This window comes from Palaemon carinicauda, chromosome 19 (genome assembly GCF_036898095.1).
Source record: "Palaemon carinicauda isolate YSFRI2023 chromosome 19, ASM3689809v2, whole genome shotgun sequence".
In the NCBI taxonomy this organism is placed as follows: Eukaryota; Metazoa; Arthropoda; class Malacostraca; order Decapoda; family Palaemonidae; genus Palaemon; species Palaemon carinicauda.
Window position 1 is genome coordinate 61,591,546 of NC_090743.1, and position 24,923 is coordinate 61,616,468.

General features: G+C 45.5%; 1 protein-coding gene across 1 annotated transcript in view; it reads left to right on the plus strand.

Moving 5' to 3' along the window:
* The window catches only part of LOC137658652 (aprataxin-like), an 82,147-nt gene extending 64,952 nt beyond the window's left edge, over window positions 1-17,195 (plus strand). The window contains exon 2 of the mRNA XM_068393598.1: window positions 17,035-17,195. Coding sequence (XP_068249699.1) covers window positions 17,035-17,178 — 144 coding nt within the window. The 3' untranslated portion in view covers window positions 17,179-17,195. The remainder of the gene's footprint in view (window positions 1-17,034) is intronic.
* The last annotated feature ends 7,728 nt before the right edge of the window (window positions 17,196-24,923 follow it).

A 24,923-nucleotide genomic window follows, 5' to 3' on the forward strand; every position in this document is an offset into this window, starting at 1 on the left:
GCAAACACTAGGGCAACAATATATCATCAATTGTGGAAAATGAAGATGTGGGACTAATACAAGAGAGCACACTCACTTTCATGTTCAGACAGGTACCTTGTTGTTCATTGACCTATCAATTGCAAGCTCTAATAGCCTTCTTGATTTCGATTGGAGGACATGGGATGATTGGCATACTAGTGATCATGCACCAATCATTATAAACACCAACAATGGTCCACCTTCAGGGAGATTGTCGCGAAGGAATCTTGAGAAGGGAGACTGGATTAGATTTCATATGCTGAGCAAAATTAAAGGGAATGCAGAACAGTTTGAGAGTATTGATGATGCCATAGACTTGCTGAATGGAACCCTCCATACAGCAGGAGTCAATACAATTCCCAAAACAACAGGGTTATTCAAACAACGACCCGTCCCCTGGTGGTCTTCAGAACTAACTGCCCTGCACAGAGCAACAAGAAAGTCTTAACTCGATTGCGCAGACGCCGTATGGAGGAGAATTTAATTATGTACAAGAAATGTAGAGCACAGTTCCGTAGTGCCATGAAAGAAGCTAGGCACCAGTCTTGGGTGTCTTTTGTGTCCTTCATTAACAGCAGAACACCACCATCTTCTGTGGGGAGGAAAGTGAAAAAGATAGCAGGCAAATTCACCCCCAACCCACCACCAGAGTAAAGAGTGAATGGTCAGTATGTGACTGGAGCAACTGAGGTTAGCAATGCATTGTCTGATTATTTCACCAATGTATCATGCAAGTGTAAAGTAGCTCCTGGTTACCAGTATAGAAGCAGTGAAAAATGTAAAATGCTAAATTTTGTAACAGAATTGGAGGAATCCTACAATACAGTAATCCTTTTACCAAACGTGAATTTGATTCCGCAATTGCTAATTGCAACGATACACCCCCTGGTCCTGATGGAATTCCATATGCTATAATTAAACATGTATCTTTTGATACCAAGTTATTTATTTTAAGCATTACTAACAGAATATGGCATGATCATAGTTATCCAAGTGTTTGGGAACAAGCCTTTATTTTAGCCTTTTTAAAACCTTTTAAGGATAAGTTTTTAGCTGCAAACCACCGACCAATTGCTTTGACATGTTTTTGTAAGATCACGGAGAAGATGGTCAATGCAAGTCTGATGTAGTACCTTGAAAAGATGGGTATTTTATCACCTATCCAGTGTGGATTTAGGAAAATGCATTCAACGACTGATGTGTTGATATGACTTGAGTCCTATATTTGTGAAGCCTTTGCTTCCATACAGCACCTTGTAACAGTCTTTTTTTACCTTAAAAAGGCATATGATACTGCATGGAGGTATGATATTCTTAAAACCATTGATAATTTGTGATTACTAGGAGAGCTATCATCGTTCATTCAATCATTCCACAGATTTTTTCCAAGTTAGAGGAGGGGAAACTATTGGAGAGACCATGTCAGAAAAGAGGAGTTCCACAGGGTAGTGTGCTAAGTGTAACCATATTTGCACTAGCAATTAAGGGGCTATCATCTGTCATTCCTCAAGATATTCTCTCAACACTATTTGTAGATGATCTCTCCATATCATTTGCTGGATCTAGAATGTCGATGATTGAGAGAAAACTACAACTCGCAATTGAGAAAATTATTCAGTAGGCTGATATGAATGGATTAAGTTTTCAACAAGCATAACTTCTGTTGTCCATTTCTGTCATATTCGGGGAGTACATCCATACCCTGATATATACATCAAAGGTCAACGGATCCCATGTGTAAGTGAGGCTAGATTTTTAGGATTGCTATTTGATTATACGCTTACATGGGTTCCTCACTTGAAAGCTTTAAAAGTAAAATGTCTTGAGACTGAATCTTTTAAAAGTTTTGTCCCATACATCATGGGAAGCAGACCGCAAATCTATTTTAGAATTAATGTATACAGTCCTTAATTTCTTCAAAAATTAGTTATGGATGTGAAATATACTCCTCAGCCATCCCAAGTCAACTAAAGATTTTAGATTCTATACACCATATTGGTATCAGATTGGCCAGAGGAGCCTTTAGAACTTCATCTATCCAGAGCCTCCTTGGTGACACTGGAGACCTTTACCGAGTCTTCTATTGTTCGGTATTAGTTTAGGTTGCAAAGACTTCCTAATTCTTTAGCTTATCAGACGGAAAACCTTGTAAGGCATATACTTTGTGATGCACCCAAAATCTCCGCAACCTTATGGTTTTCTGGTGAAACAATTTTTTAAGTCTTGACATAATTAGAAGTAAGGTGCTTCCATTTAAGATATCAACCCCTCTCTGAAAATTACCTGAGATATCTGTACTGTGTAAATATATTATTGGTGTTAAAAAGAATATGACTGACTTAGAAGCCAGATTTTTTTTTTTTTATGGAACATGTTGCAGAACATAGGGAACCAACTTTTATATATACCAATGGCTCCAAATCTGTTGTTGGATTTGGAGTACATAGTACAGTAATGGTTTTAATTGTAGAGGTGCACTTCCTCCAATATCTTCCATATTTACTGCCAAACTATAAGGCATACTAACTACTATTGAGAAAATAGCGTTGGAGAGCGAGTGTAATTTTACCATTTTTAGTGATACAAGGAGTGTCCTTCAAGCTTTAGAAGTTTTTAATTCTAGTAACCCTTTAGTTTTAAAGATTTTAGAATGGTTTTTTATTATTGAACTGAAAGGTATAACAGTTAGATTTTAAGTTAGATTTTGTTGAGTTCCAGCACATGTAGGTGTGTCTGGGAATGAGAAAGCAGATTTACTGGTAAAGAATGCTGCATCCGAGTTGCTACCAAGAAGGTATCCCATTCCCTGTAATGATTTCCTACCTACCATCAAGAAATTGTTTTGTAGTAATTGGCAACAGCACTGGGATAGTCTAGATGGCAATAAAATGAGAGAAATAAAAAATGTCATATCATCTTGGAGGTGTAACATGATGCCCTGAAAGTGGGAGACGTCTCTTTGTCGTCTTCTGCTAATTGTCCAACACCAACCATATTGTGATGACTGGTACCCTTGACAGTGAGGCATTTGTTGATCATATGCCCCACTAATAGTAGTCAAAGAAATAGACATCCTTTTGGGGCTCTAGGTGAGGATGGCAGGTTCATCCTTGCCAAAATTCTCAGACATGATGTGTCGTACCATACTCGTGGTATTTTTAAATTTATTTCAGAAGCAGGTTCTGAAAGCTTTCTAACTGTTATAAGGATGGTTTTGCTTTTATTGTTTTAAACTGAATCACCATTAATTTATTAATTTATTCATTTATAACAAATTATATTGGCATTAATGACCTTAGATATCAGGATGCCAGATAACTCATAATCAATCAATCAGTGTTTAAGAACACAGGGGATTGACTTTCATATATACTGATGGCTCCAAATGTGATGCTGGCGTTGGATTGGGAGTATATAATAGTACTTTTAATTGTAGAGGTGTACTTCCCCTAGCATCCTCTATATTTACTGCTGAACTACATGGCATACTAACTGCTACTGAGAAAATAACGTTACAAGACGAGGGCAATTTTACCATTTTTAGTGATGCAAGAAGTGTCATACAAGTTTTGAAAGTTCTTAATTCCAATAATCCATTAGTTTTAAAGATTTTATAGTGGCTTTTAATTATTGGTATGAAAGGTATAACGGTTTGATTTTGCTGGGTTCCGGTACACGTAGGTGTGTGTAGACATGAGAAGGCAGATTCGCTGGCGAAGAATGCTGCAGCCCAGTTGCTATTAAGAAGGTATCTCATTCCCAGTAATGATTTTTTTGGGATAGTTTACTTGAAAATATGATGAGAGAAATAAGTAATGTTATATCCCTTTGGAGGTATAACGGGATACCCCGAAAGTGGGAGACTACTCTTTGTCGTCTCTGCATTGGTCACTCTGGGATTACACACACGTTTTTGCTGGCTTGCCAACATCAACCATATTGCGACGACTGTTTGGTTCCTTTGACCGTGAAGCATTTGTTGACCGAATGCCCTACATATAGTAGTGGAAGAAATAGAAATCTGTTTGAGGCAAGACGTAAGGTTGGCAGGTTTATCCTTGCCAAGATTCTTGGACATGATGTTTCCTACCATGCCAGTGGTATTTTTACCTGCTTCCGAAAGATAGTTAACTTTTAAAATGACATCTTTGCTTTTATGGTTTTGATTAAATTATTATTTTTTTCTTTTATACAATAAACGATATTGGCGTCAATGATCTTAGATGTCAGGATGCCGGAAAACCTCAGATCAATCAATCAATCAGAATCCGTGGGTATCAGATCCTAGGTTCGATTCCTTCCGGATAACGAGTCACCGCTCTGTAACCATCAATCCAGATCATCTGTTACTATGCAGAGTGAGGAGTATGAGGCTCTACCTCAAGAGAACAGTAGCAGCTTGTCCCCGTGTGCCTTTGCTCTTCATCAGCACTGGTAGAAATAAAAGGAGGTTCATGAAAAACACCATCTCAGCTTGGATTCGCAGGGTCATTGACCATGCACTGAATCCAGATCCTCCAACACGTTGACCCGGAGCGCACTATTGGCTTAACTACATCCCTGGCCTTCAAAAGAAACTACTCTGTGATGGAGGTTCTGCAGGCTGGCATGTGGAAACGTCAAATGTCTTTCACTGTTCATTACTCGCAAGACGTGGCCAACAGGAAACTCAATACGTTCTCTATCGTTCCTGTGGTGGCTGTACATCAGCTGGTTTAGTACCTCAAGCTCCTTATTGGACAAGTAGGAGGAGGTTGAGGGCACTAGTTACCTGGTTTTAGACTTGAGTTAATGAAAAGGAATGACTGGCTCTTTCCTTTCTTCACCCACTCCCTCTCTTGGGGAAATCAGCATCCTGGGTCCTCTTTACAAGCTGTCCTCAACCACTGCAAGTAAACCATTGCTCTCTTGTGTAACCTAGTATTGTATCAGTACTTTTATGTCCCCATATCTTGGTGACATATTGGGAATGTCATGGTCAACTCGGTTAATTCCTACAGACTCAGAATAACTTTTACTTTGACAGTCACATTGCTAGTAACTCAACACAGCTTGTGTAGGCCGCAGACCATGCTTAGCAATATTTAACGAGGTTAAACCCCCCCCCCCCACACACACACACACCTGTGCTGAGTTCACTTTGCTCTCGGCTCAGGTGCTAGACGGATGTGTCCGCTGTCACCCTCGCCTTATCTGACAGCCATTTAACTGATCTTTTGTTTTGCTTTTTCTTCGACAGAGTGTTGTGAAGTTGGCCTCTGCGATGAGGAAGTGTCCCGGTTTACCTGACCGCCCTTGTGGAACTTGTATGTCAGCGGTCGAAACGGACCCTCACACCTTAGGTCCTTTCTGTAGGGGCCAATGGTGTGATAGAAGTAATGTATGTGGTGAGTGTGGGGAGTGGTCTACCTCCCAGTGGGTGAGGTTTTCCTGGCGCCGGAAGAAGAAGTCCAAGCGGGATATTTCTCCTTCGAAGAGTTCTTTGAAAGGAGAAGAACCTAAGGCTGCTTCTTCCGTGCCCCAAACCTCCTCCGAAGCTCCCACTCGATCGGTTTCTTTCGAGAAACTGTCGAGTGGTAGCGTAGGCCGCAGTTCTGTTGACCGATCTTGGGGTTTGGGAGAGGGAGTTGCCTCCCATAGTGAGGCAGCTCCCCCTCCTCCCCCGGGGGAGGATATTGATTCTCATGTTAATGTGTCTAACCATGATTTGTTGCAGATTTGGGCTTCCTTGGGGCTTCAGGGTTCGCCCTCCAAGGAAGCCTTGTTTGACATGATCAAATTAGGAGCAGCTGTCAAGCAATCGCCCTCTGTCTATCATCGACGTTGTTGTGGCAGAGGCTTCTGATGAGTTGGGTCAAACCTCTGCTCCTGATGTTGCCGATGTAGCTGAAGGCTTAGTTCCCCCCTTTGAACATCCTTCGAGGGAGGAACTAAGTCCAACGGTCTCTCCTGCAGGTGATTCTCCCCCTCGGGGGAGTTCACTGACAGAGACTCCTCTTCGGAGGACTGCTGGTCAGCCTGCTGACCCCACGGCCCCCAGAGGGCATTTAAGGCGAAAAAGGCCGCCTTCCTCTTCCCCGTAGAGGACTTCTTTCGCCTCACAAGGGTGTGAGGAGGCGCCTCTTCGGCTTGTCATCCCCGCAGTCCGCCACAGAGGAACCTCGTCGTCGATCACCGACCCAGCCAGCTACATCCCTGGACCTCTCTGCAGATCGTTCACGATCTCCTTCGGTGGAAGGTCATCCTTACAAAGGGCACGCCGACCTTCCACCTGCGAGGCCTGCTGACCTCCCGTCGCCGTTCCTGGCCGCTGATGCTCTGTGGGCGCCCACGAATCCTGTCTTCAAGCGGGCATCGGTCCCTTCGGGGCACAAGGGACTTTCTCTCATGGAGACTAAGTCCTTTACGCGCCAGGTATCCCCTGCGCGCAAGCGTTCGCCTGTTCCAGAGCCTGTTAGTATGCGGCAGCGCTCTTCTGTGCGCTAGCGCTCACTTGCGCGCCAGCGCTCGCCTGCCCGCCCTCATCCTGATGCGCACCCACGATCTCCTGCTCGCCTGCGCGTCAGCGTTCTCCTACGCGCCAACGTTCTCCTGCGCGCCCACAATCTTCGGATCTGGGCGCAAAGGGGAAGATGATCTCTTCCCCTGCTCGCCAGCACGCCTCCCTTCACCTACACGCCATCGCGTGCAGTCTCCATCACGCGGCCGCCTGTTGCTACTGAGGATGTGCGCCCTCATGCGCGCCCGCTCGCAAGGGATATTTCCCCTGTGCGCGCGCCCAACGTTTTCGCCCTCACGGGTTCAGCATGATCTTGTGCGCCTGCGCGCGCGAACAATCGCCTTCGGGCGCGGGAGTGCTTATTCAGCTTGCTGCGCACCATCGTTTGTCCACGTGCCCCCTCACCTACGCGCCATCGCTCGCCCACGCGCCAACGCACGCCCTCGCCTACGCGCCAGTGCTCGCCCGCGCGGTATCGCTCATCTGCGCGCCATCGCTCGCCCACGCACCCTCGCCATCGCCTACGTGCGCCTGCGCGCAAGCGAGCGAGATTTAGGAAGAATTCCATCGCGCGACTGCCAGCGCGATCCCACGCGCGAGGCTGCAGGACGACGCACGGCTAGGTCATCGCCATCGCTCCCTCCCCCCCCCACAAGCGCAGAACAGCGCGCTCGCCGGAGGGAGGGAGAACTCCAGATAGGTCCAGGAACTCGCCTTCTTCTTTTCAGGCCGACCCTACTTTGGTAACTCCTCCTAGGGATCGAACGATCCCCTTCCCTCCAGAGGGAGTTTCTCGCTGTCAGTCGACAGCCCTGGTTTGGGTCCCTCGTCAGTGCGATCGTACAGGCTTTTTAGCCTGTTCTCTCTGAACTGGGACACAAATCAGTGGCAGTTTCGACTCCCCTGAAGAGGAAGAGAGGAGTAGCAGACGTGGTAACTTCTCCAAGGGCGAAGTTGACTCCTCGGAAGTCTTTGAGGAAGGCCCCCTCCCCCCCAGACTTTCTCTCCCTCCCCTTCGGACGAAGATTTTCCGTCCTCAGGGGAGTCCCGTGAGGCGAGACGTTCCCCCATCGGACCAATGAGGGAAACCCCACCTCGCGCAGAGAAGCCTTCTCGGGTAGGGGTGGAGAAGAGCCTCCCACCATCACTACTGGAGTCCTGTATCCCTCCCAGGAGTGAGTCGAAGGACTCCAAGACGATTCCGAAGTCATCCTCGAGGATTAGACCAGAGCCAGCCAAGCCCTCGGAGAACATCCACGAGTCCCCCGAGAAGAGGATTCGGGGACAGGAGACTTCGCTGCCAGCCCTTCAGGAGGGCAGTCAGAACACGCTTTCTGGCAGGTTCTGACCCTTATGAGGAATCTCAACGGGTTCTCGGACCCAGAGATTCCTCCTCGTGAGGGCAAGGACACAGTCCTGGACCGAGTCTTTGGTACTCAGAAACCCTCTAGGACCAGTGCGGCTTTGCCTTGGTCCCAAGGGGTTAGGAGTGCCAGAGATAAGGTCGAGGGCCAGCTCTCCGAGCTTGCCTCCTTCAGCCGGTCTAGTGCCGGGAACAAACTCCTCCCTCCTCCTCATGTCCATCAGAGGAGGTACTTCGAGATCATGGAGGAGACTTGTTTAGCTCTTCCTTTGCACCATTCTTTGGAAGAGCTTACCAAGGGAGTCCCTCTTGAGAGACTCTCCACCCGGCAAGTGGCTTTCTTGGCTACGGAGATCCTCAGCCAGGAGAAGGTAGCGAAGTGTGCCATGCAGGCAACTTCGTGGCTGGACATCTGGCTAGGGTCTCTAGGCATTCTGCTACGATCTGAGGACCTGTCCAAGGAAAGTACCAGGAAGGCCATGGAGACATTTCTACTCTCAGGCACTCGTACCATCAAGTTTCTAGCCCACCAAGTCTTGAACTTTTGGGCTAATACCATCTTGAAAGCGTCGAGATGTGGTGTCCGAGAGGTTCTACCAGAAAGTCCCCAACACTGGGATCAGCAGGCTCAGACATTCTTCCATCTTGGGGAGGAATCTGTTTGAGCCTAAGGACGTGGAGCGGGTAGCTGAGAGGTGGAGGAAGTCCAACCAGGACTCTCCTACATAGGGCTTTGACATCTAAGCCCTATAAATCTCCAGCAACCACGTCCTACCAAGACTACGAAACCGGCAATGGCAGCGAAGACAACAGTGTCAAAGCCCTTTCCTGTCAAGGACAAGAAAGGCAAAAAGTCCTCCAGGGGAGGGAAAAATCCTAGAGGGAGTGGCCCTGGCCTCAAACACTATGATTGGCAGTCCCCTTGCATGTCCACCAGTAGGGGGATGCCTACAAAGTTGCACAAGCAGGTGGTAGCAACTCGGGGCTGATTCCTGGACGATTTCCGTAATCAGTCAAGGATATCGCATCCCGTTCATAACATCTCTACCTCCCCTGACAGCGGATCCAGTATCGTTGAGCTCCCTTGCTATGGGATCGGCAAGGGGGCAAGCCCATCGAGCAGAAGTCGAGACCATGTTGAAGAAGGGCGCTCTCCAAGAGGTCGTCGACGGGTCCCCAGGCTTCTTCAGTCGACTCTTTCTTGTAAAGAAGGCGTCTGGAGGCTGGAGACCAGTCATCGACCTCTCAGCTCTGAACAGGTTTGTCAAGCAGACCCCGTTCAGCATGGAGACGGCAGACACAGTCCGATTTGCAGTGAGACCTCAAGACTTCATGTGTACACTGGATCTGAAGGACGCGTACAGTGAGCCCTCGCTACTTCGCGGTTCGATCATCGCGGATTCACCACTTCGCGGATTTTTTTCATAACCCATATATATAAACATATTGCGTATTTTCCGGAAATTTCGAAAATACCGCGATATATGAAGACCCCAAATACGATATTTCGTTACCTGTAATTCCATTAATACTGTAATTAGTAATATCTGCTCTTACTGATGGGTCATTGCATTACATATGACATATAATTCAGTACAGAAAGAATAAAACACGAAAAGAGAATGTGATCATACGATAATTCAGTATACAGTACATAGTAAAATTAAATCGAACATGAAACGCAAATCAGATGCAGTCATACCGTATTAGAATGGTGTAAGGCTGCTGATGGCTACTACTGTACTACAAATGTAATGGATGTGCATCTTTTCCATGAATATTTTGTATGTATACGTACGTAGTACTGCATCCAATAATATTCTTTGTTGCAAAAATCACATCTCGAATTAGCGTACATATCCTACAACAAAACAAGCGTAAAATAGCGTACGTAAAGCTGTACTGTATACGTAGGGTACCTTGTATTTGAATTGGTAACTACTACGTAGCATATAAGACGGATTGTGATTGGTTCAAGTGCTGATAGATGACGAATCAAAACCCAAGTTTTGTAATCTAGCCTGTGATTGGTGTTTTGACCGCTTCTCCAACCTCCAGCATCTTTTCGCGGCCACTTCGTTTGCCGCTCTCTCGCCGTGTAGATGCTGCTACGTTATTGTGAACTTTAATCTGTGCTGTGCGTGACTGTTTTAAGTTGAACTTTTTGTTGAACTTTTTGTTTAACCCCTACTGTACAATGGCTCCCAAGCGTTCTGCTTCTGCTAAGGCTGGTAGTGAGCCTAAATGCCACCGAAAGATGATGACGATTGCTGAGAAGGTGACGCTTCTCGATATGTTAAAAGAAGGCAGAAGTTACGCGGCCGCAGCCCGCCATTTTGGAGTGAACGAATCCACCGTTCGCTACATCAAGAAGGACGAGGCGAACATTAGAAAGACGGCTACCATCACCTTTAGCAGATCAGCGAAGCGAGTCGTTACCACGTGTAATAAAACGATCGTACGCATGGAAGGTGCTTTAGCAGTGTGGATTGCCGACTGCCGGAAGAAAAACATAGCCTTGGATACGAACACCATCCGAACCAAGGCTTTGAGCTTGTATGAGAATTTTGCGGCAAAGGAACCTCAAGACGACGATGGCGACTATGCTGAAGAAGATGATGATGTAGATGAAACTCAACCAGAGACATCCACTGATTCCCAGCGTCAGAAACAACGTTTTTCCGCCAGCAAAGGATGGTTCGCGAAGTTTCAGAAACGCTTCGGCCTGAAAAGCGTTTCCCTGCATGGTGAGGCTGCTTCCGCTAACACTGCCGCTGCTGAAACTTACGCGAACGAGACATTCAAGAACATTATCGCTGAAGGTGGATACAAGCCGGAACAAGTGTTTAATATGGATGAGACCGGCTTGTTTTGGAAGAGAATGCCGTCGCGAACTTTCCTGTTCAAAGAAGAAGCCAAAGCCTCTGGCTTTAAAGCGTTCAAAGATCGCGTAACCCTCGTGATGTGTGGCAATGCTGCTGGATTTTTGCTAAAGCCGGGGCTTATTTACAAGTCGAAAAATCCTCGCGCTTTGAAAAATAAAAATAAGAATCTCCTTCCCGTGTACTGGATGCATACAGTAATCCAAAAGCATGGATTACGAAGATGCTGACCTCCAACTGGTTCCACCAGTGTTTTATCCTGCAAGTCGGCAAATATCTCGTAGAGAAGGGCTTGCCATTTAAGATCCTTCTCCTTATGGATAACGCTGGTGGACACGCAACTGACCTGTCGCATGAGGGCATTCAGGTTGAGTTCCTGCCACCCAACACCACGTCATTAATTCAACCGATGGACCAGGGGGTTATCAGGGCGTTCAAGGCCCTCTACACGAAAAATGCCTTGGCGGACCTCGTTGCGTGTGTGGATGCTGCCCAAGAAGATGAAGATGAAAATTTCAATTTGAAGGCGTACTGGCGGAAGTACACAATAGCCACGTGCCTGCAGAACATTCAGAAGGCACTGCAAGAAATGAAACCTGCAACCGTTAATGCGAGCTGGAAGAAGTTGTGGCCCCAGATTGTTTACGACGACGAGGGATTTACACCGTCTTAAATTCAACACTCTGCAATACGCAAATCTGTGCAGTTGGCTGCGATAATTGGAGGTGACGGGATTGGCGACGTGACGACTGAAGATGTCGACGAGTTGTTGGACTGCCATTCCCAGCCGCTAACTGACGCAGACCTAGAAGACCTGACGAAATCGGCCAGTAAAGAAGACAGTGAAACGCAGGAAGAGACCCAAGAAAATGTCAAAGAAACGGGCTTAACATTAGAACGGCTTGCCAAGTTCTGCAACCATGCGAAGGAGTTGAAAGAAATGTTGCAAGAGTGGGACGAGGATATGGTTTGGTCTATGCAATTCTGCAACAAGATCGATGACGACATGACTCCCTACAGGATGCTCTTCGAGCGAAAAAAGAAACAGCGTCAGCAACTTCTGATCACAATGTTCTTCCAGCCTCGCAAAAAAGAGCCAGTTCCTCCTGCTACTACGCCTTCGGAAGAAATTGAAGAAGTGTCCCAGGAAGAAGTTGAAGAGGTGTCCCAGGAAAAGACACCTCCGTCTGAAGAGACGTAAAATACTATCATTGGCTGCCCAGTAGAAGACATCATCAGCTTCATCATCATCATTTCTAATGTGCAGCAAATTCATCGCCATCATCATTCAAGTTTTTCTCGAACTTCTTTCGTGGTGAGTACAGTAACAATCTTTATTTTTTACTTTAATATTCTAACATTTTAATAGTTTAGTACTGTATGCATTAAGTTAAAGGGAAGGTTTTAAAAGTCTGAAGAGTATACATGTTGTAACCTATCATATTTTTTTTGTTTAAAATTTACATTTACGTACGTAAAACAATCTCTCTCTCTCTCTCTCTCTCTCTCTCTCTCTCTCTCTCTCTCTCTCTCTCTCTCTCTCTCTGTTTTCCTGCTTTGCTACGTATGTACTGTATGATTTTATATAGATACGGTAAATAATATTTGTAATAACATATTTTCTAAAAGCTTTTACTGTAATATTGTTTATCACTTTCATCATGCGCGTTAAATGCCTTCGTTTGTTTACTGAGCGTGGTTGTTTACTGAGCGTACTTTATGACGCCGTCGTTTCAGGCTGTGTCATAAAGAAAAACATTTCATTTGGAAGTCCTAAGAAAAATTGAGTAAAACATTGGTAATAACAAAATCAACATACTGTACTGAATAATCAATATAATCGATGCAAAAACTAACCTATACACAGATGTGTAAATACGGTTGTTTCTTCATTATGATCAGAGATAAACGTAAACAAAACATTAGTTGCCATTTTTTATCGTGCTTTTAGGCGTGTTTAGGAAACGCATGATATAAAATCGCCTTTTAATATTTGTGCCTGTTTAGTTTAGGGTACTGTAGTACCTGCACCAAGTGTTCTGTACATTAAAGGGTAGTTTGTTAACAGTACTACGTACAAGGGAAGGTTTTAAAAGTCTGAATATACATGTTAAATAAATAGGTAAATATGGTGTCACTACTTCGCGGATTTTCACCTATCGCGGTCGGGTCTGGAACCTATCTACGTGATAAACGAGGGCTCACTGTACTTCCAGATCCTAGTCCATCCGTCTTCAAGGAAGTACTTAAGATTCTGCCTAGACAACAAGATCTACCAGTTCAAGGTGCTGTTTTTTGGTCTCTCCACAGCACCTCAGGTTTTCACCAGAGTGTTCACCCTGATATCATCGTGGGCGCACAGGATCGGCATCCGTCTCCTCCGTTATCTGGACGACTGGCTGATCCTAGCAGACTCGGAGTCAGCCCTTCTTCGACACCGAGACGAACTTCTGGGACTTTGCCAAGATCTGGGGATCCTGGTAAATCTCGAGAAGTCTTCTCTGCTCCCTACTCAAAGACTGGTATATCTTGGCATGATAATAGACACCAATCTCTACAAAGCCTTCCCATCAGAGGACAGGATAGCAAGGCTGAGGAGGGTCGCGAGTCCTTACCTCAGACGAGAAGAACTCCCAGCCCAATCGTGGTTACGTCTCCTCGGTCACCTCTCATCCCTGGCCCGTCTAGTTCCCAACGGTCGCCTCAGAATGAGATCTCTGCAATGGCGACTCAATTCCTGGTGGAGTCAAGGACACGATTCCCCGGACGTCATGATCCCGATGGGTCCTGCGGAACGGACGGATCTTCAGTGGTGGGTGACAGACGAGAACCTACGAAAGGGAGTGGATCTCCTCGTCCTCCCCCCGGATCCTCGTCCTCCCCCCGGATTTGATGCTGTTTTCGGACGCTTCAAAGAAAGGGTGGGGCCCCACGTTTTGCACCACAGGACCTCAGGGCTGTGGTCAGAATCAGAAAAGTGCCTCCATATAAATCTTCTAGAAATGAAGGCCGTATTCCTGGCCCTTCAACAGTTCCAACAGTACCTGGCGGGTCACTCTGTGGTGGTGATGAGCGACAACACCACAGTAGTGGCTCACATCAACAAGCAAGGGGGGTACCTTTTCGGAGCAGCTATCCCATCTCGCAGTAGAGATACTGAGATGGACCGAAGTCCACTCGATTCCACTATCGGCTCGCTTCATTCCAGGCAAGAGGAATGTGCTCGCCGACAATCTGAGCAGAGCGTCTCAGATAGTGAGTACCGAGTGGTCTTCGGATCATCTAGTAGCCAACAAAGTCCTGACTTTGTGGGGTTCCCCGACTGTGGATCTGTTCGCTACAGCACTGAAATTCAAGCTTCTGCTGTACTGCTCCCCAGTCCCGGATCCCAAGTCACTGGCAAGATGCCTTTCAACAACGGTGGGACAACATCGACGTTTACGCCTTTCCCCCGTTCTGTCTGATGAGGAGGGTACTCAACAAGACAAGAATATTGGTCAATCTCTCGATGACCCTGATAGCTCCGCTATGGCATCATGCGGAATGGTTTCTGGACCTTCTGCAACTCCTAACGGAACTTCCGAGAGAACTCCCTCCACGACACGAGCTACTCAAACAACCACATGCCAACATCTTCCACAAAGCCGTAGCTTTGCTTCGACTTCACACGTGGAGACTATCCACCATCTCCTCTCAGAGAGAGGATTTTCGCAACAAGTTGCGAACAGGATGTCTGAACACCTGCGAAGGTCATCCGCAGGGGTCTACCAGGCAAAGTGGAGAGTTTTCTGTGGTTGGTGTCGTGGAAGGAGTATCTCTCCACTCGATGCCACTATTCCAGCAATAGCGGCGTTCTTCGTGTATTTGCGAGAAGAAATGCGCCTTTTAGTCTCGGCAGTGAAAGGCTATCGCTCAGCCTTAAGTCTAGCCTTCAGGCTCAAAGGAGTGAACATTTCTTCTTCGCTGGAACTTTTCCTACTCAGACGAAGTTATGAACTTACCTGCCCTCAGTCGGAAGTGAAACCTCTTCCATGGAACGTGGTTCGAGTTCTCAGGTCTCTTAACCTCCCTATGAACCATTACGCCAGGCTTCAGATTGCCACCTGACTTGGAAGACGGTGTTCCTACTAGCTTTGGCCTCGGCCAAGCGAGTCGGTGAACTTCATGGTCTCTCGAATGACATCGCCCATTCAAGGGGATGGGGGGAGGTAACGTTCAGATTCGTCCCTGAGTTTGTTGCTAAGACTCAGAATCCGGGAGTGCCTGACCCACGGTTCGACTCTTTCCAGGTTTCGAGTCTTCGTTCTGTAACAGATGACCCAGACCATCTCCTACTGTGCCCAGTAATGAGTCTGAGGCTATATCTTAAAAGAATGGCTGCAGTTCGTCCCCAAGTGCAGGCATTGTGTGTAAGCACTGGGAGGACGAAGAGGAGGGTTACCAAGAATACCATCTCGGCATGGATTCGGAAGGTAATCCACCTATCCCTGAATCCTGACCCTCCTCCATCACGTCACCCTAGAGCACATGATGTCAGGGGCGTAGCTACGTCCCTGGCCTTCAAAAAGAACTTCTCAGTGACGCAGGTTCTACAAGCAGGGCTGTGGAAGCGTCATACGACCTTCACAGCCCACTACCTGCAAGACGTGACCCACAGGAGACTCAATACGTTCTCTATCGGGCCTGTGGTGGCTGCACAACAGCTGGTTTAAACCTCAGGCTCCTTAATGGACAAGTAGCAGGTTGAAGGCATTGTTACCCGATCTTAGTCTGCTTGATTGAAAAGGTATGTCTGGCCCTTATTCTTTTCTTCAACCTCCCCTCTCTTGGGGAAAGCAGCATCCTGGGTTCTCTGCACAGCTGACCTCAAACCACTGCAGGTAAACCATGTTTCCTTGTGTTCCTAGTATTAAGCTAATACTGTCACGTCCCCATACCCTGACGAGGTGGTATTGGGAGAGTCCTAGCCTAAAGTTTCCATCTAAAGGACTTCAGGTCAACTTCCTAGGATGAGTCACACTTCAAACCTTCACACAGAGCTTACGTAGGCCGCATAGCAAGGTGCTAGCGAGGTGTAGGGACTCCTTATTGTTGAGTGCTGACACACGCAGATATTGAGTCCTCGGGCAAATCCAAAATCCAGTACTGGCCGGGACTTACCACCCTTCCTAAGGGTTGAGTCACCCCTATTAAATAGCGTGGTTTGTATTTCAGTTACGGAACAAATGACAAATTCATAGGTTATTTGTATTTTTCCTAACTATACAAACCTTAGCTATTTAATCAAATTTGCCCGCCAGCCCTATCCCCCGTGAAGTCCTACCTCTAAGCAAAGTGAACTCAGTACAGGTGTGTGTCTGAAAGGGGGGCGGGTAGCAAGCTACCCTCCCTACCCCCCCCCCCCCCCGCTAACTAGCAGTGGGGTAGTAAACCCTCGTTAAAATTCTAATGGCTCGTCATTTCAACTACGCCGAAAGTAATTACCCATAATAGCTACGGTTTGTATAGTTAGGAAAAATATAAATTACCTACGAATTTGTCGTATTGGCAGGGACATCCACCCCCCAAATGGATTAGTCACCCCTATAAATAGCGTAGGTTTGTATCTCGGGGAACAAATGACAAATTTGGAAATAATTTGTATATAGTTAACGATACAAACGTTTAGCTATTTATACAAACTTACCCACCAACCCTATCCCCCTTGAGGTCCTACCTCCAAGCAAAAGGAAGTACAGTTACAGGTGTGTGAGTGAGGGGGTTAGCTGTAGTTAACTGTCGCAAAAATTTAGTACCTCTCCTTTCACCTTCGCCGAAATTAATACCTCTATAAATGTGCGCTGATTATAAGCAATATGGTCAGTCTCAAGGGCATTGTCACTGTCCCTTGCCTCTGCCATTCATGAGCCACTTTTAAAACCTTTATTAGATACCTGAGGCCTCTAAGAGCATTAATCCAAATATCTGCTTTTATGGTAGAAAGACGTTAGGTAATGGCAGTTGACAGATTTATTCAGACATCGTCATACTATCATTACTTGTCTTCTATTATCATCCCCTTCTGTGGCCTAATAGTGATTAATTTTTTTCCTTTTGTGGGTTTTTTCTGTGAAACTTAATAGGGTACAATATATAGTAATGTATCAATATATTTGTCTCCTTAACAACAAGAACAATATCTCAAATAAGTTGGAATGGTACTGTACTCTGCAGAAAGTTAGGTTATGTTTGTTTGAATCAGTCAAATGATTTTGATTTTTTTTTTTCAGGCTCGCTACCACTTCCTGGTAATTCCAAAACTCAATGTGCCAAATTTAAAGTCCCTCAAACGTGAGCAAAGTGAACTTTTACGGTACATGGAGTCGCGTGCTCAGATGTTGGCAGTTAATTATCCACAGGTTGAATTTAGGTGAGTTTATGTTTTTTGTACCTTCAGTCTTCTCAGCTTGAGTGTAGGGAAGTTTAAGCTTTTTTGTACTTTCAGTGATCTCAGCTCGAGTTTGTTAGTTTAGGCTTTTCGTACTTTTCAGTGATCGAAGGCGATGTACAGTTATTACATTAATATAGCCTGCTAAGAATGATATTTGTTCCAGCACCTTATACAAACCCTATCGCTCTTTACTTTGGATATTATTATGGTGAAAGTTGAAAACTAGCCAAACTACATTTGTTCCGACACTAATCCAAACCCTCGTTACTTTCAGAGATTATACTTTCAGCAAAGCCAGAAGTCTAGTCATAAGACTTAGCAAGGTATAACCATCTACCCGCTAGTTAGGGTTGGGGGGGGGGGGGGTAGTCGGCTACCCCACTTACAGACACTCACACTCCTGTGTTGTATCATCACTTTTTACTTCGTCTCTCTCTCTCTCTCTCTCTCTCTCTCTCTCTCTCTCTCTCTCTCTCTCTCTCTCTCTCTCTCTCTCTCTCTCTCTCTCTCTCAACTTTGTCTGGCCTTTTGACTTTTATGTATTTTACTCCTTGTGTTTTTATATATATTCAGATATTCTTGTAATGTTTTTATATACCTGTATATAGTGTTATGAACTTCAAGATGGTCTGAAGTTAAAGTTCTTCAGGACCTGATAAAGGGTATGATCCCTGACAAAACAATACTCAAAGAGTACAATCTCAGAGAGGATACACAAAACCACAAACTAAAGATTAACAATAATTTATTACATCAAAAATTTAGTATAATAAAAGAACCCCTCTGAAAACTGAATAATGGGGAGAAAAGTACAACAAGCTCACACAATGCCAAAGCAGTCACTTCTTCAATTGCCTATCTAACTAACATGCCAAGGAATAAGAGAAAGTAATCAGTGGAAGTAAGAAAAACACTCTTTCCCTAACATACGATAGGCGGAGATTCAAAAGGGTTGTGGGGGGGGGGGGAAACCTTAACCTTATAACTTAACCTAAATCTTGAAAAGCAAAGTACATTGTACTAAATACATACTCTTTTAACAATATAAAACATAAATAACTCAATAAGTAGAATCCATTAAGTAACATTCAAAAACTCATCCAAGGACATCTCTATTTAGTTAAATGTAGACGCTGACATTAACTAAATAAGGGGTTGCTGTTAAATCACATGAAGAAAATATAATGTTAATAACAATAAAGTGGGCTTACTCTTCTTCGCCACTAAAGGGCCTCCTTACGACTCCAAGGGCGCAGTGTTCAGGCAGGGGCAGGAGATTGAAGGGCGTATATTACGCTCGCACTACGGGCCATTCACGAGAGCAAATGCTGAGCTCTACTCCAACAATAAAGAGCTGGAGAAATCCTCGGTGAGGCACAAAGTCCAAGTCCCCAACAACGGGTCCCAAGCAATCCAGCTTCACACAAAGGGCACGAGCACACAGGGTCACTCTTTAGTGATGCAACAAGATGCGGGAGTGCTAAAGGAAGTCTCTTCCACCCAGAAGTACACTGCCGTATACTGCCAAAAATATAGCACACTGGTCCTTCTATAGTGGAGCCGAGTACAGAACTGTCGAACAAATATCACAAGGCTCCCTCGAAAACTCCGGGAAAGGGTCCAAATATGATGTGGCACAGACTATGAAACCAAACCACCATCACAAACATGAAAAAAAAGAACAAACTTCATGGGCGGATCACCAAAATAAACTAATAACAACCATTAAGGAGAGGCCAAAGACCCATATCCAGCATTCAGAGATAAACTCAAAGGAAACTGGATTAAACTAGAAAAACTTACTTTAAAAAAGGTCATCAAAACTGAATATATTACGTTAATTTATAATAATAGAGTATATCAGCATTCTTTTTATTACAGTGTGAGTGTGCTGTTTTTGTGTCGGTGTACTGCGGCGTTTCTCTAGGGCGGAGGAACCCTCTCTTACAGTCTCAGCTTTGACGCCAGACAACACATAGGCTAGTGGCTTCCCCCACTTCTCCGACCCGGCGTCCGCCTTAGGGGAGTCGTCCTTGTGTGAATACCCTTTCTCCGTTCGGATATGTACGTCGCTTGCTCCTTGTGAGTTCATTGGGGGGAAGACCGCTTGCGGCCTACCCAGAGCTTGACTTCTTTCTTGCTCCCCTTCGCTGACAATACTCCTCTCCCTCACTCCTATGTTGGCAGCTGGGAGTTGGTAGAGGGAGTACTGTACGTAGTTTCTTCTGCCTCTCGGGGAACAACTTTCCTGTCTGGGGATTAGATTGTTTTCCCTAGTGTTCGTATTTCTTCAGCTAATTAATTTTGAATAGAACTGCTTTAATTTAACTGTCTACAACAAGCTAATTAATTTTGAATGGATCTGTTTTGATTTGCCTTTTTTCAGCGCTAACGGCATCGCTCTCCTTCGTTCTGCGATAACAGAGGGCGGGGAGAGTGCATAGTCTTATTTGCTGTGAGTTAGGTTGTTCTCCCGATTGGTCTTTCGTCAGCTATTTTGTTTGAATAAACATATTTTTATAGTGTATAACTTTTATATAGCTTCGGCTTTATTCTCAAGTAACCTTCAAATTGAGCTAGAGCTCATTGAAGAGAAGCAGAGAGTGCTGCCTCTAGATGTTGGAACTTTTCCTTTCCAAGGGAGAGTCCCTCCGCATTCCACCATTTAGCAATCTTGGTGCTTGCGAGGAGAATTGCACGCGGGCAGCAGATATTGGTTGCATTTTCCCGACAGCGGGAGAGAATTCCTTCAACTGCTCTGTCTCTCTTTTGGGAGATTTCTTTGGCGAGAATTATATTTGTCCTTTCCCCGCCCTTCTTCTTTGTGAGCAGACCGTGTCGCCTAGCAGACTCGTCTCTCCTAGATCTCGTCTTGTTTAGAAGACTTCTCGCCCTGCGGACTCGTCTCACCAGCAGACTCGTCTCACCCTTCAGACTCTTCTCACCCAGTAGACTCCTCACCCTGCAGATTCGTCTCGCCCTGCAGACTCGTCTCGCCCAGCAGATTCGTCACACCCAGTTGCCATGCCTTGCCCAGCCCTGTTGCAACTACACCGTCAGTTCGCAATCGCTCACGATCATCATTCAGTTCGCGATCGCCATCTGCTTGGGATCGTCACTCACCAGATCGCGATTCTCTCTCGTCACTACGTGATCCTTGTATGCCAGCTTGTGATTGTCACTCTCAAGCTTGCCATTCACCAGCTCACCATTAGTCAGCTCTTCCAGGTTCCTGGTTTTCCCCAGCAACCACTTCCATCTCTCATGATCGCCTGCACTTGTCTAGCTGCGGCTCAGTCCCAATCTTCTATCTCTGTAGCCAGCTCGTTACATCCTCTGGTAGTGACCACTTTTGAGTGTCACGCTTCCCATCTCGTGACTTTTCTCCCTCCAGATGCTGAAGCCTTGATGAGGATGGGGCGCTTAGGGATTAGCAGCTGGGCTCTAATGAACAGTGGGAACTACTTAACCACTTGACCTCGGTGCCCAACTGTTGATCCAACTAAATCAGTTGGCACTTTCTCTTTACCTTTTAGTTATTTCTTTTTTTCTCCCATCTCTTCCTTTTGGGCTTGAACTTATTGACGACTTTTGCTAGGTTGATTATACTTTGGCTGCTTCTTTGGATTTGGCACAGTGTGGGATAGACAGCATTCCATCTCAACCTGTGCCAGTTTAGATGCCATCACCCTCTGGCAGACCCCATTGGGTGCAGACCAAGTCTGTTAAGAGTCGGGCTCCAGTGATCCGGTTGTAAGTCATCCTTTTTGCGGGTAATGGGTGACGACAGGCATTGGAGTCGCTGGTGGGAGGGGCTAACCACCCCCACTGACCAGTGTACGCCCACCTTAAGAGAGGCAGCCCCTCTCTAATAGAGGACTGGTCCCCGCTGAAGCCTCTTCTCGTGTTGGGCCACATGGGATAGGAGGACTGACATTCTCCGATAAGAGGTGGATAACCCGGCTTGCTCTTTCAAAAAAAAACCAACCCCTCTGTTGACGACCTGGAAAATACAAACATGGACCTCGGTACAGACAGCTCCAACTCAGGTTCTAATATTGTAACATTCGAACCTTATTCATGTCATATGAAGAAGGATAAGAAAACACTAGAGAAGAAGAGAGAGAGAGTGAGAAATGAGGACAGTATAGAAAAGTATAGAAAAGTAGAAGTATTACCTGGTCACTATGAAGTAGTGAATTATGAGAAATTTTTGATTTTGGAATTTAAAAATGGAAGACATGGACGTGTAAATGTTTTTAAAGCTAACAGAGATATACAGTAGTTGCTGTATGTGGAAGGCAGCCAAAAATTCTTCCCCAGGGAAATGGAAGTCTCTTGATAGAGAGACTATTGCCAATACATGGTGAAAAATTAAAGACATTTCAAAATTGGATGGTCATAGTGTCAAATTCGTTTCGCACCCCACTTTCAACCAGAGTAGGGGTGTGGTATATGCTCCAGAATTGCTGGACATAGAGGAAAAAGAAATTGAGGATGAACTGAAAAGTCAAGGAATAGTAAAAGGAGTCAAAATGAGAAAGAGTTGGAGAACAACGTATTCTTCTTGCTACTTTGATTGTAACATTTGATTAAAGCAGATTACCAGATTACCAAGTGTTATTAAAACTGGGTGGCAATCTTTGAAGGTAAAACCATATATCCCTTCACCATTACGATGTTATCATTGTCAAATGTATGGCCATTTAAGCCAGTAATGCAAGGAAAAACTAAATAATAATCCAGCTGTGGAAAAAATAATCATGGTGCATGCATAGAAAATCCAAATTGCATACATTGTGGGGAAGCACACCCAGCTACATCTAAAAGCTACATTAAGTTTATTTTTGAAAAAGAAATTCAGGCCATTAGGACCATGGAAAGGGTTACTTTTAAAGAGGCTCATAAAAGAGCTCTTGAAAAGCAGATAAGACCAGGGAAACCTTTTTCAATGGTTCTGAAGAAAAACTTACCAAAGCACAGAGACGAAAACTTTATCCCTAATTCTAACATTAAGAAACATATGAAAGTAGTTAAAGAGGTTGGAAGTCCCATTGAAAATTTATATCCAGAAATTGTAGAAAAATCAAAACATACTTATGAATTTTAAACATAAGACTTACCCGGTAGTTATATACTGTATATAGCTTACGTCCCTGACGTCACGGCAGAAAATTCAAAACTCTCGCCAATTGGATAGCCAGGTGTACCACCCCTGCGCCCTAGCGAGGTACCTAGGAACCATTCCAGGAACCCTCATATATTCCCTGCTGTCGCTAGCGACGACACGTGGATATTCTGCTCGACAGTTTGCTGATATTTACTGATTTACTTTGGTGATGTACAAAACTTTGGTTGATGACTCCCGCTTGTTTGATTTTGCTATTGGATATTCTTGGATACGTTTGGATTTAGAAAATTTCGACCCTTGCTTGTTGATTTTTCTCTTAAAATTTTTCAAAATGGCCACCCCCCCTTATAACTTTTAGGATGTGTGTGAGTGGGTGTAAGCCCCGAATGGCTAAAGCTTCTCTTGATCCCCATTCACTCTGCGTTAAATGCAGAGGTAAAGATTGTGATTTGGGTGATCGGTGTGATGAGTGTGTTCTTTCGTCAGAGAATGAATGGATTGAGTTTGATCGCTATAGGCGTAAACTTCAAAGAGATAGATTAAGACGAAGTTCTTCTCGTTCTTCAAAAGACCTTTCCTCTTCCCGTGTCACTGACCTATTCCTTCCCCTGTAGTGGTAGATTCTGATCCTGCTACTGTAACTGCTAATGAGCCTACGCTTAAGGACATGTTGGTAGCGATTCAAGCGTTGGGCACTAAAGTGGAATCGCTTGCGGCGGACAGAACGCAGCTTATGTCCGATGTAAAGCAGTTAAAGAGTGAATGTGCAAAAAGTGCAGTGAAGTTATTTAATGCTGTGGAGGGTACGCCTGCTCGCGTCTGTCGTTCTCCTAGTCTTAGACCTCTTCCAAGCTCCCCAACCCCTGGGAGAAGGAATGTCGAACGGCAAAAGGAGGTGAGAGGCTTTAAAACATGAGCAGACGTCCCCTCGAACGTACCTGTTGACGTTTCCCAGGACGTTTGCCCTCACCATAGGAAAGGTGAGGTTAGGTGTTTTTTGTCGTCTTCGGATGACGCAACACCTAAAAGAGGCTGGCAGCTAACTTCCAGACCTCTTAAGAGGACCTTTGATAAGGCCAACCAACGTCCTACTAGCGCATCGCGACCTGGCTGTAGCCATTGGGATAGTCCAGAGCGATTTCCATCTTCATTTGAGAGCTCTCCTTCTAAACGTCCTGCTAGGACGTCAGACTCTGTCAAGGATCTTGCTGAGCAGTTGTCAGAACCAGGCTTAACCTCGGTTCATGCTCCCCCTCAGCCGTCAGATTGGTTTTCACTCAGACGTTCTGAACGCCTTATGAGCGGTGAGGAGAACGTTGTGGTGTCGTCACCGATATCACAGCGAATGGATCCAAATTTGAACATGCTACAAGAGATGCAACAAAGGCTCTCTTCTTTCATGCAAAGTTACCAAGCCCCGGTCAATAAGAGAGTAGCAGTCCTGGATCTTCAGGAAGCCTCTCTTCTGGATGCGAGGCAGCGTAAGACTGTCAGTCAAGAGGCTTTGAATGACGATCTCATTTTCGTCTCTCCCTTGGAAGGTCGTAACACTGTTCCTCTTAAGGAAAGTGAACTTGTTTGTGTGCACAAACGTCAGACATACCATCGTATTCCCGAACGTGTTGTTAAGCGTGCGGTGGTTCATGATCTCGACCGTCCTGCTATATGAGGCCCGAGCTTCCTGCTAGCTATAGCATCGAACGTCATTTAGGATGTGATCCTGAGCGATCAACTAAGAACGAAGTTGAGTTCTCAGCCAGACCTAACGTCGAACGTTTTTTAAACCGAGGCGCCGAACGTCCTCTTAAGCGCAAAGGTGAACTGCATTCAGGACGTGAGCTCAAACGTCCTACAAAACGAGACGTCGAACATCCTGCTAAACAAGTCGTCGAACGTCCTAGTTCACAGGACGTCAACCGCCCTTCAAGACTCAATATTGAACATCCTCCAGGACGCGTCGCCGAGCGACAAGCAGCCAAACAGGTCGTCGATTGGCAAGCGGTACTCGCCGCTGAGCGCCAGTCAGGAAGCGACGTCAAGCGTTTTTCAGAACGCGACCCTGAGCGACCTACTTCTTCCCAGGTTACTGGTGATTTAGAAGTGAGTCTTGATTTTGAAGATGAGTCCTACGCTCTTCAGGATGACACTGATTTTAACAGAGATCATATTCAGGAACACGTTAGTTCCGATCGCGTTGATCGCGAGCGTTTGGATGAGCGTCAAGCGACAGTTCCGCTTGGCGACAGACATGATGATCCAGTTTTTGTTGCTGTCGAAAGTCAGGATCTTCATGAGAAGGACACAGTACTCAACGCTGTTGCTCCTGTTGGAGCTTTACCAGAGAAGGACATTGAGGGTCAGCTTTCTCCTGTTGAGTTTGAGAAGGTTTCAGAAGATGAAGACTCTTAACTCATTTCGTCCTTCAGTAGATCTGAAAAAATTATGAAAGTTTTCACTGAGGAATTCTCAGACTTTTTTTGTACCTGTTGCTCCACGTTCTCCACCTTCCGAATTTACTCTTGGGAAGGCTTCAAAGAAGTCTCGGTTTAACAAGATGGTCTTTTCACGGTCTTCTAAGAGGGCTCTAAGACTGATGG